Source organism: Lutzomyia longipalpis, chromosome 3 (genome assembly GCF_024334085.1).
Source record: "Lutzomyia longipalpis isolate SR_M1_2022 chromosome 3, ASM2433408v1".
NCBI classification, from domain to species: domain Eukaryota; kingdom Metazoa; phylum Arthropoda; class Insecta; order Diptera; family Psychodidae; genus Lutzomyia; species Lutzomyia longipalpis.
Window position 1 is genome coordinate 1,283,776 of NC_074709.1, and position 11,301 is coordinate 1,295,076.

General features: G+C 40.4%; 3 protein-coding genes across 4 annotated transcripts; 2 read left to right on the top strand and 1 right to left on the bottom strand.

Moving 5' to 3' along the window:
• The first annotated feature begins 120 nt into the window (after positions 1-120).
• On the top strand, positions 121-3,487 carry LOC129793997 (peptidylprolyl isomerase domain and WD repeat-containing protein 1). The gene is made up of 5 exons (XM_055834559.1): positions 121-310; positions 386-770; positions 880-1,629; positions 2,715-2,954; positions 3,045-3,487. The coding sequence occupies exons 1-5, from the start codon at positions 220-222 to the stop codon at positions 3,406-3,408; spliced, it is 1,830 nt and encodes a 609-aa protein (XP_055690534.1). The 5' UTR covers positions 121-219; the 3' UTR covers positions 3,409-3,487.
• Positions 3,488-4,811: 1,324 nt separating this feature from the next.
• LOC129794003 (cytochrome P450 302a1, mitochondrial) lies at positions 4,812-8,330 on the top strand. The gene is made up of 7 exons (XM_055834571.1): positions 4,812-5,071; positions 5,152-5,395; positions 5,476-5,654; positions 5,714-6,043; positions 6,110-6,396; positions 6,466-6,669; positions 7,051-8,330. The coding sequence occupies exons 1-7, from the start codon at positions 4,936-4,938 to the stop codon at positions 7,168-7,170; spliced, it is 1,500 nt and encodes a 499-aa protein (XP_055690546.1). The 5' UTR covers positions 4,812-4,935; the 3' UTR covers positions 7,171-8,330.
• LOC129793996 (uncharacterized) lies at positions 7,394-11,227 on the bottom strand. 2 transcript variants are annotated; one of them, XM_055834558.1, is made up of 4 exons: positions 11,042-11,227; positions 9,107-10,975; positions 8,481-8,595; positions 7,394-7,498 (listed from the first exon to the last, which is right to left on the bottom strand). In XM_055834558.1, exons 1-3 carry the CDS (start codon positions 11,042-11,044, stop codon positions 8,536-8,538), a joined length of 1,932 nt encoding a protein of 643 aa, XP_055690533.1. In that variant the 5' UTR covers positions 11,045-11,227; the 3' UTR covers positions 7,394-7,498; positions 8,481-8,535. The 2 variants fall into 2 exon arrangements, with proteins under 2 accessions (XP_055690533.1, XP_055690531.1); XM_055834556.1 differs by having other exon boundaries at positions 7,423-7,498; positions 8,469-8,595.
• Positions 11,228-11,301: the final 74 nt, after the last annotated feature.

Consider the following 11,301-nt stretch of genomic DNA (forward strand, 5'->3'; position numbering starts at 1 on the left):
AAATGTCATTGAAACATTCTGTTTTTGTTCTACGACAGAGACCAGGAAAAAATAAGATAAATTCATCTAACATGTCGGACAAATCCACTGAAAATATACTTGATTGTCCAGCCAGGGTGAGATTCTTTATGGGGTTTTAGTGCGTGCATTACATGCTTGTTTACATTTTCTAATTTTGTTCTCACAGTGAATTTTTCTTTCGTTCTTAAACATTTTACAATGTCAAAGAACAGCTCAAATACCTCCAGTTCTGAACAAGAAGCTTCAGAAGTTTCAGAAGCTTCAGAAGTTACAACGAAAAGACGGAAATGTAAGCTACAAATCATTCTTAATTTGCTAAAAGATCTGCATTCGGTAACAAATAAATTTTTCTTGGACAATGTAGTGGATCATGAGGACCTCTATTTGGCCGACTTACCCAACTCTGAGTCTTATGAAAAGAGCTACATGCACAGGGATACAGTTTCTCATGTTGTGACAACAAAAACGGATTTTATAATAACAGCAAGCATCGATGGCCACATTAAATTCTGGAAGAAAATAGAGGAAGGAATTGAATTTGTGAAGCATTTCCGCAGTCATTTAGGTGCAATTACCAGCGTATCTGTTGACTGCCAAGGAAATCTCCTGGCCACAGCATCCATGGATAAGAGTATCAAAGTTTATGATGTCCCCAACTTTGACATGATCAACATGATAAAGGTGGATTATGTGCCAAGATGCACGGAATGGACGTACTCCGGATCTGATGTTATATCCAGTTTAATGGTGTAAGAAAACTCAAAGATTTTAATTTATTCTTTAAGATTTTGTATTAAATCAATAAGAGAAAGCCACAGGAAATGGAAAAGATGATCTTAACTATTTTTCTTTCCACAGAACCGATGCAGACTCCAACCTAATTTTTGTCTACGACGCTAAAGGTGATCACAAACTTCTCTATACCTTTGACAAATTACACACAGCTCCCGTGATAATTTTAAGGTATAATCCGGTGTATGAAGTTGTGATCTCTGTGGATGTAAAAGGAATTTTGGAGTACCGCACTGGACCTAAAGGTGAATTCACCTTCCCGAGCAAAATTGTTTCGTTCAACTCAAAGCTAGACACGAGCTTGTTTGAGTTTGCTAAACAAAAAACCATCGTCTCTAGTTTGGAATTCTCAGAGGATGGGAAGAAATTCGCCACACTCTCCCTTGATCGAATGGTCCGGGTATTTGCCTTCCTCTCGGGACGCTTGCTGCGTGTCTTCGATGAATCCTTGGCGAGATTCTCGGAGCGTCATCAGGAGCACCCGAGACTGCCAAATATGGAATTTGGTCGTCGAATGGCCAATGAGAAGGATCTTGAAAAATCAGATAAACTCTCCCAGGCAAATGTTATATTCGATCGAAGTGGCCACTTTATTCTCTACTCAACCATGCTGGGAATAAAACTGGTCAACATTGATACAAATAAGTGCGTGAAGATCCTTGGCAGTAGTGACAACATTAGGCCATTGCACATTTCGCTGTATCAGGGAAAAATACGTCGGACTAAGGGAGCAATTACATTCGAACAGGAAGCTTCAGAGAATCCCACACTTCAATCAATTGCCAATGATTCCACCTTATTCACAACGGCTTACAAGTAAGTACAGTAATGTGTTGGGTTGTCCAATATTTACACGGATTTCTAACCTAAGATATTCACATAAATTCAGTACAATTTTGATTTTCTCTCTCATTCATCCCCATTGAATGTAATGGTAAAAATGTTTCACTATAATTCTCTAAAAAGGCTGCCACGACCGAATCGCTACACCGATTTTCAAAAATTTACCAGATTTAGAAAGGTGAGAAATGTACCTTTCCAACGATAGTCTATTTGTCAAAATCGGTGCACTAGCGGCCGAGATGCAAGAGGTCAAAGTTAAAATTTGTGAAATCGTGAAAAAATGCTTTCGTCTAGCTTTACTAAAACGGTTGCCACGACCGAACCGCTTGACCGATTTTCAAAAATTCACCAGTTTTAGAAAGGTGAGAAATGTACCTTTCCAAAAAAAGTTAATTTTTGAAAATCAGTTAACCACAGCCGAAGATATAGCCACTTGAAATTTGCCTTCAAAAATACCTCATTTTTGCTTGCCCGGAAACTTTTTGAGGTTAGTGTACCTGAACGTTCTGCATGAGAACTCATTTTTGTCAGAAGTTTGGTTTAATGGGTGTGTGCACAGCACACCTAACCTCCTCTTTTTACCTCGCTTGAGTCAGTTCAGTGTCGCTGTTGCAGTATTATGGGTCACGTTTTTAAGTTAGGAATTTCATTCGTTTTACTCTTAGACTTGAGAGAAATAAAATTGCTGTATGCTCGTCATATGGCTTCAGAAGTGGGATATTACTTGCCTATGAATAGGCACGAAGGCTTTTAAATGGTAAGAGAATAATTAAGGTGTAAGAATATTCTGTTCCATCGGTTAACAACAAAGCCAAACGTCAAACATTTTATTTTTTTTCTATTTTTTTATGAATTTTAATGTGTTTTCCAAGTTAAAAATGCATCAAATTCACGCAAAAGAGGCCAAAGAAGACGTTTTACCTGAAAAATGTCCTTTAAAGGCATTCATAGAATAAATATCGCGATAAAAAGAACGCATGTTTCAGTGTTTCATGTGGACGTGAAAGGGTTAAAAGGTAATCTAACATTTTTCCTTTCTGCGATTTTTTTTTCAAAAGGAAACAACGCTTTTACCTCTATAGTCGACGTTCTCCACTTTATGTTCAAAATAGTGAGCGTGACATCTTCAATGAGAAGCCCTCAAAGGAGGACATTATTTCCGTATCTGATGCTCAGAGCAGCCAGGTCATCTATGACAATGCTACAATCCACACAACCATGGGGGATATCTATATAAAACTCTTTGGCAATTTATGCCCCAAAACTGTTGAGAATTTCTGCACACACAGCAAAAATGGGTGAGTTTTATTTGCTGGAGGAATGTTCTTTATTATTAATTTTGCAGACAAATTATAATGCTAAATGTTTTTTTTTTAATTTTTTTTTAGATACTACAATGGTCACATTTTCCATCGCATCATCAAGGGATTTATGATCCAAACTGGAGACCCAACAGGAACGGGGACGGGTGGAAAATCCATTTGGGGTTCAGACTTCCAAGATGAATTTGTGGCCACGCTGAAACACGATAAACCCTACACGGTTAGCATGGCAAATGCTGGACCCAATACAAATGGGAGTCAGTTCTTTATAACTGTCCTCCCGACTCCGTGGTTGGACAACAAACACACGGTGTTCGGGCGCGTTCTCAAGGGTATGGAGATTGTGCAGAATATCTGTAATGTGAAAACAAGTCCCAAAACGGATAAACCCTATGATGACATTAAGATTGTTTCAATAAAACTACATTAAAAGACATTTATTTCAACAAATCCTCAATGAGATGTTAGATGGAGAAATAAATTGAAGAAAAAAAGAGTTTAAGGAGAAATTGATTTATATTTTTTTTCTTGGTGTTGAAGATTGAATAGCCCCTTATAGTCCCTTTGGGGAAATTGAAAGGTTTAGTATATAGTTAATCGCAGTAGGCGTATTCTTGCACAGAAAAAGAAGTGAAGTCAAAGAGACGCTAATGTAATTTGTTAAAAATCATATAAAATAGTAAGTAATCACTTTATATTTATGCCGCAAAACGAAGAATAGGCACTAATAGTTTAAATACTTTTATAGGAATTTGTCGGCTCAAAGGGATGGCAAAAATATTGTAGGTATGATTTGAAATAGCTGATTGAAGAAAGGTAAAAGATGGAAGATTATATATATAATGAACAAAATTTAGCTAATTAAAATTAATTTTAAATAGGATTTGATACAAGACAAAAGAAAGGCGTGAAGGGATAAATAGCGGCTAGCTAACAATAGGTAAAAAAAAAATTTGTAGCACATTTAGAAAGAATTTAATCAGAATAATTTGTTGCAGAATCCCTCACAACCAACTCACTTGCCAATACATTTGCCATTTGCCAATTTTGTAATATGGCGCGCTCGCCATAGATATTTTTCCATCCTCGCCACCCACCCACACCGTAGATCAAATTGAAATAAATAAATAATAAATAAATGAAATAAATAAAACAGTCCACCAGTTTGGTTGGATGCGCATGGAATGATCCTGAGTGCAAAAACAGTCCTGATGGAATTCGGGAGGGATTCCGGTCGGCCTAGAGGTATTGCGTGCCACACTGCGACTTGTTGAGACCCCACACGGAGCAATTTAAGCGCTCCTTTAACTATTCTGTCCCGCTGATCCTGAACAATCTTGCGCCCCGGGTACCATCTTTAACTCCCTGTTGCGTGAGGGAGTGGTTGAGGAGCTGTGCCAGTGGTGATGTTATCGTAGAACTGATGAAGTCTGTGTATACGTAATTTTCTGTGCTTTCCATGTTTTAATTAAATTCTCTAATTTTTTTTTAGTGTGATGCTAGGTTGACCGAAATTCTTTCAAATGTATTTTTTGAAATTGAATAAATTGAAATTGAATTGAATTGAATTGATTGCTATCCCTAACACTTGGTAACCACGTGATCGTTTCCAGTTGTTTTCTAAGGCATCAGCAACATCCTGTCTCGATTTGAATAAAATCAACCAAGCAGACAGAAGATTATGTCCGTTGGAATTTGAAAGACTAGAATAAAAATCGATCAAGCGGTTTTCTGGAAAAGTAAACCCATTCGAATCAAACTGAAAAAAAACTTGCTTTGGTTACTTTAAGAATCTCCAAATCTACAAGTTTCTTGTGCTTATCAAGTCTGCGTTTTTCTCCCCTGATCAGCAATTACAAACAGAGAATGAAGCAAAAAGGAGGAGACGAGAAATCACTGAATCAACAAGAAATTCTAGAAAGATATTTAGTTAGGAAACGAACGATATCTGTTGAGGATGATTGCTCATCGAATCCGCGATTTTTCTCAAAAATTCCTCAATTTTCCCCATCGGTTTGTGAGTGGTGGGAAAGCCTTCCGGAAAATCCCTGGGCCTTCCGGATATACGGCTCTGAATCGTCTCTTCAAAAAAGGTGTATAAGATGGTGGAATAAATTTTTTTTATAAACTTTTCTTTATTTTCTTGAATTGGGATTTTATTTTGCTTGGCCAGGTCCATCAGATTTGGATGCCCTGCATGTGTCGGGCTTTGAAAAATTCCACCGATACGGGAAGATTGTCCGGGAAACTCCCCTTCCGGGAGTTAATGTTGTGTGGCTCTTTGATCCCAATGACATCGCCACTGTTCTCAATGATCACGGCAATGGGAACTTCCCGCAACGGAGAAGTCATCTGGCTCTCGAGAAATACCGAAATGATCGCCCGGAAATCTATCGAACTCCTGGTCTTCTACCCACGTGAGCTAAGAAATTCATAATCTTCCTTTTCTGGATCAATTTCTTAGGCAGATTCTAAGTTTATGATTTATGCTCGGCAGAAATGGTGAGATGTGGTGGAAGCTGCGATCTCAGGTGCAAAAGAATCTCAGCTCTCCTCAAATTGTCAAGAGCTTCCTGACAGAAGTGAATGCAATCACGAAGAATTTCCTCGATAAACTTAATCTCAATCGTGCACGAAATGATCTTCTTCCGGAACTTGCACGTCTCAATTTGGAGAGTAAGTTTTCACCAGGAAATCCAAAGAATCAATTAATCGGTGACCCTTTGTTTCCACAGTTATTGGGTTCTTGGCATTTGATACTCATCTGAATAGCTTCAGTGATGCTGAACGCCATCCCAAATCTCGATCCTCACGCTTGATTGAGGCTGCTGAGGAGTCCAACAGTTGCATTCTGCCCCTTGATCAGAATTTTCCGCTCTATAGAATTTTTGAAACTCCCCTCTACAGACGTTTCCGGGAATCTCAGGAAGTTCTCGAGAAAGTTGCCTTGGAATTGGTTGAGAAGAAAGTTCAAGAACTAACTGGCAATGACGACAAAGTCGGGAAGAAATCCCTCATTGAAGAGTACCTCAGGAATGAGAATCTCGAGATCAGGGATATTGTGGGTAAGTTCCTGTCAGGAATTCTCCTGAAGATCAGGAAATAATTATTAAAATAAATCCCTTCAAAAGGCATGGCTGCTGATTTCTTCCTCGCTGGGATCGATACAACAACCTACACTTCCAGCTTCCTTCTCTATCACATTTCCCGGAATGCTGAAGTGCAGCAAAAACTCTTTGAAGAATGTCAGAAAGTTCTTCCGGAAGAAGATTCGAACATCACTGAGAATTGTCTGCAAGAAATTCCCTATGCGAAGGCCGTTCTCAAGGAATCCCTTCGCCTCAATCCCGTTTCCGTGGGCGTGGGGCGTGTTTTGGGTGCAGATACCGTTCTTTCGGGCTACGTGGTACCTCGAGGGGTGAGTGGGAGATTGGACATATGAGGGTCATTGGGGAATAGTGACATGTGGAAATGAATAACATTTCAGACCATCATTGTGACGCAGAACTTGATTTCTTGCCGGCTTCCCGTTCACTTCTACCAACCGGAATACTTTGTGCCTGAGCGATGGCTCAAGATCACGCGCAATTCAGCACCCCATCCTCACCTGGTCTTGCCCTTTGGCCACGGGATGAGATCGTGCATCGCCAGGCGACTTGCTGAGCAAAATATGCTCCTTCTCATGATTAGGGTACGTTTAATTTTTATTTACTCAAATCTTGTGATGATTATTTTAAAAATTAAAGATGGCGTAGATTTAAAATGTTGGAAATTGATCAATTTTTTGGTTGGATCGTATTTTTTATCTTTTTCTTGTATTTTTATTCTATTTTAATAGTTTTCTATCAATCCTTGATCTTTTATACAATCTTTATCCATTCTAAGCATCCAGTTTTCTTTGGCGTCCTTTTCTTAAACTGTCCGCCATTTTTAGATCCTCAATTAGTGAAACCTATCTACAGTCTACAGGAAATCCCTTCAATTTCCATCAAAAATGATTTCAAAACTTTTTTTATTTAAGAAAAAAGAAAAAAAATTATCTTCATGGCGGAAATTTAATTTTCCTTTCCAGCTTGTGAGAAAATACAAATTAGAGTGGAAAGGTACAGCCAAACTTGATTTCCACACAAAACTCGTCAACAAGCCGTCAAGCCCAATCGCCATTAATCTCACTGAGCGCACGAGGAAGTGAAAAATAAAATTTAAATGGAAGACAAATGAAGACAAAGGTCATGCCCTAAAGGTATCCCGGAAGAAGTTGACGACAAATTCCACAAAGAGAGAGAAAAAACTTCATTTCGATGGGAACTCTGTCACAAATTTTATTTTCAAACATTCATCATATAGGAGACTCTACAAATTTTATTTATGAGTTTGAGGAGTAATTTACAAGGACGGGATATCCTTTGGAGTCCACATACTTGAAGGTTCCCTTCTCAATTAACAGCTTCCCATCGCGTACCACAGTTTGACCTCCGATCTCGACAAAATTGTAACCTCCCGGAGGAGATTTTTCAACTCTGGAAAAGAAAATTTATAATTTTAGGAAAATCACCTAAAGGGCATCGCTATTCTTGGTGAGTTCCATTTATTTTTATTTCTAGATCTTTTAGACAATTTTAAATGTTTTAAAATTACTTTTGACAATCTTTAAAATAAGTTTAAAATTTTTATTTTCTTGGATTTAATAATTATTGTTATGTTATAGAATTATCTTGGTTTAGAAGTCAATCTAAGAATTTTTCATCTTGAAAATCCTTAACTTTGATAAGTAAACAAGATCTTGATTTATTAATTACATATTCAGCTTTTTTATTCAACATTTTGCAAGAAGTTGAAAGATAAAATGTTTCAAGATTTTCAAGAAAAAAGTTTTTTTTTGTAATTATATTTTTTTTGTATCAATAAAATTATTAAGATCGAGAGATTTTTACTTCTTGATAGCAAGTCAATAGTTTTGACGCTAATCTTAAGTATTTTGCGTTTCCTGGGAGTCCTTAAAAATGTTTGAAATTAAGATCTTGAAATCTTGACTCCGGAATTCGGGTTAATTATTTCGCATTCTTAATAATAGAAATCTGTAAAATATTAAAGAATTGTTAAAAAAAAATATTCAAGATCTCAAGATTTTGATTTCTTGTCTACAATTTGTTCAAGATTAACTTAAAAAAAAAATATCTCGTTCTTCTTCCATCATTATAAGTCAAGAGTTTACTTTAAAACTTTAGGAAGTAATAAAAATTAAATGTTAAAAATAATAGAAAATATTGAAAAAACATGGAAAAATCAAAGAAAATAATTATAATTTTCCATAAAAGATCTTCAATAAATAAAGAATTTTCATAGATTAAATCAGGGATCAGATTGTACGTAGTTTTCTGGATTTCCTGAATTTTCCTGGTTTAAACAAGAAAGGTCAATTAAAGGCATTAATAAAGGATATTGTGGAGTGTGTAGGTGGATTTCATTTAGGAGGATCAGGATACTCACAGTTGTGTTTACCTTATCCGAAATGGCGTTGCGTGGAATAATGGTTCTCCGTAGTGCGTAGCTGGTCCTACAGGTGGATAAGGTCCTGCTGGTGGCTTAGGTGGCCCGTACTCTTCGTGTGGCCTTTCTGGTGGGTAGGGATACTCCTTTGGTACGTATGGCAAGATATCATTGGGAATTTCCGGAAGAGCAGGAAGTGGTGGTGGAAGTGGGACCGGATTCAGGTAAACAGTCTCCTGTGGGGGTCCATACTCTGTATGTGGGACTTGTGGAACTTCGTAGGTTTCAGGAGGTGGTGGTGGGAAGTGCGGGATTACAACTGATGGCAATTCCGGGAGGGTTGGGAGTGGTGGTGGCAGGGGAATTCTTGCAACGGGAATAAATTTCTTTGGTGGTCCATATTCCGTGTGGGGAACTTCAGGAGGATAGGGGCCAGTGGGTTCAGGAGGTCCGTATTCCGTGTGGGGAACTTCAGGAGGATAGGGGCCAGTGGGTTCAGGAACTGGAGGAAGTTCTGGTGGGTAGATGCCTTTGGGAACTTCAGGTGGAGCCGGGGGGAAGTGTGGGATGACAACTGGAGGTAATTCAGGCAGGGGCGGAAGTGGTGGTGGTAGGGGGATTCTAGCGATGGGAATTACCTTCTTCGGTGGCCCATATTCTGTGTGTGGAACTTCCGGAGGGTATGGTCCAGTTGGTTCATGAGCAGGTGGTCCGTATTCCGTGTGAGGAACTTCAGGAGGGTAAGGGCCAGTGGGTTCAGGAGCAGGAGGTCCGTATTCCGTGTGGGGGACTTCAGGAGGGTAAGGGCCAGTGGGTTCAGGAGCTGGTGGAGCCTCTGGTGGGTAGGGACCTTCAGGAACTTCTGGAGGAGCTGGTGGGAAATGCGGGATGACAACATCGGGAATTTCTGGGAGTGGCGGAAGAGCTGGTGGTGGTGGAGGTGGTGGTGCTGGGACTGTGGGAGTAGGTTTTGGTGGCCCATACTCCTCATGTGGCACCTCAGGTGGGTATGGTGCATCAGGAAGGGTAGGAACTTCCGGAATAACGGGAACTTCTGGAATCTCCGGAGGAACTGGAGGGAAATGTGAAATGACAACATCCGGAATTTCAGGGAGACTTGGTAGAGAAGGTGGTGGTGGGACTGGTACAGCTGGAACTTGGGGTACACCGTATTCAGCATGAGGAGTCTCTGGTGGGTAACTTCCAACTTTTGGAACTTCAGGCAATGGCGGAAGGAATGCGTGTGGAGGATGTTCTGGTTGTACAATTGCTGGTCTCTTTGGAACTCCGTATGTATCAGCGGGAGTTTCAACTGGACTTTCATCGGATTCTTCTGAGCTTGAATCATCCTCATTTTCGCTTACATTATCAAAAGGTTGGGGGATGGTCGGTAATTCGGGGAGCTTTGGAAGTTCAGGTGCTACAGGTGGTCGGTAGGTTGAATCATCCACTAAATCCGTGTCCTTTGGGCCGAAATTAAAATCAAATTCCGGAAGTTTAGGGAGTTCTGACAATTTTGGAGGCAGAGGAATGTGTTTAGGTGGTCCATATTCCTCATGAGGAACTTCTGGTGGACTTTCCGTGGTTGTTGTGGTTGTGGTGGTTGTTGTAGTTGTTGTTGTTGGAGGCGGTGGTGGTGGTTGAGTTGTCGTTGGTACTCCGTAATGTGAATGAGGAACTTCTGGAGGGTATGGCGCATCTCGACGGTGTAGAGAATGATAAGAACTGCTAGAAGAGCTGCTGCTGCTGCTGTCTGAGTTGCTACTCTCTTGGAAGCTCTTTGAGCTGGAGCTGGAACTGCGGGATTGATGGGAAGCTTTTCGTTCTCCAAATCCACCAGAACTGTGTCCACCACTTGAATGATGTCCCGCAGAATGATGGCCGTGGCTGCTTTCAAATCCCGAACCACCGGAAGAGGCTCCGAAGCTACTTTCGGAGAATTGAGATGAGCTCCCAGAGCCATGAGAGCCAGCTGAGGAATGATGATGGCCTGTTCTGTGATTTGATGCATGATGCCCAGATGATTCGTAGTCAGAACCACCACTGCTGGAGCCAGATGAGAAGGATGATCCACTTGAGCTGCCTTCGGAGTAATTTTCAGATCCACCAGAAGAGTGGTGGCCAGAAGAGTGGTGCCCAGAGGATTGATGTCCAGAATTGAATCCAGCTATCTGGTGAGCTGTTTCAAACCCAGAATTCTCACTTCCAGATGCAAATGACGATGAAGAACCTTCGGAGAAGCTTCCACCTTCACTGAAGCCACCACTGCCACCACTGTAGGATTTCGCAGAGTGTCCATGGTGTCCTCCTGAGTGTCCCTCTGAGTATCCACCAGACTCCTGGTAGCCTCCTCCGAAGCTACTATGGCCACTGCTGTGGGATTCATGTTGAGACGATCCCGAGTAGCCTCCTTCACTCTGGTAGGAACCCTCAGAGAATGAGGAATGCGATCCAGGTCGTGGGAGGGCTAAAACACAGCCTAAAAGGCATGCTAGCACTATGATTCTCTGTGCACAAAAATCACCAATTAAATCACAATCACGCACTATTTTTTACCTCACGAATGGACTCACCATTTTGTGCCAGGAACACCTAAAATCTAAATAATCCAAATAATTTGTTCACAACACTCGTACCGAGAAAAAAGGTAATTTCACTGTGACTATCGAAAGTAAACTGTCGCTTCTGTGAATGGGCCAAATGGTTTTATACCCTGAATGTGAAAACCTGCCCCTTCGAGACACCTTAGGGCAAAATTTTGGTTGAATTCCTACCTTCTGAATTTCCCAATGCCCCCCGCATCCAGTTTCACCCATACAACGACGATTCACTG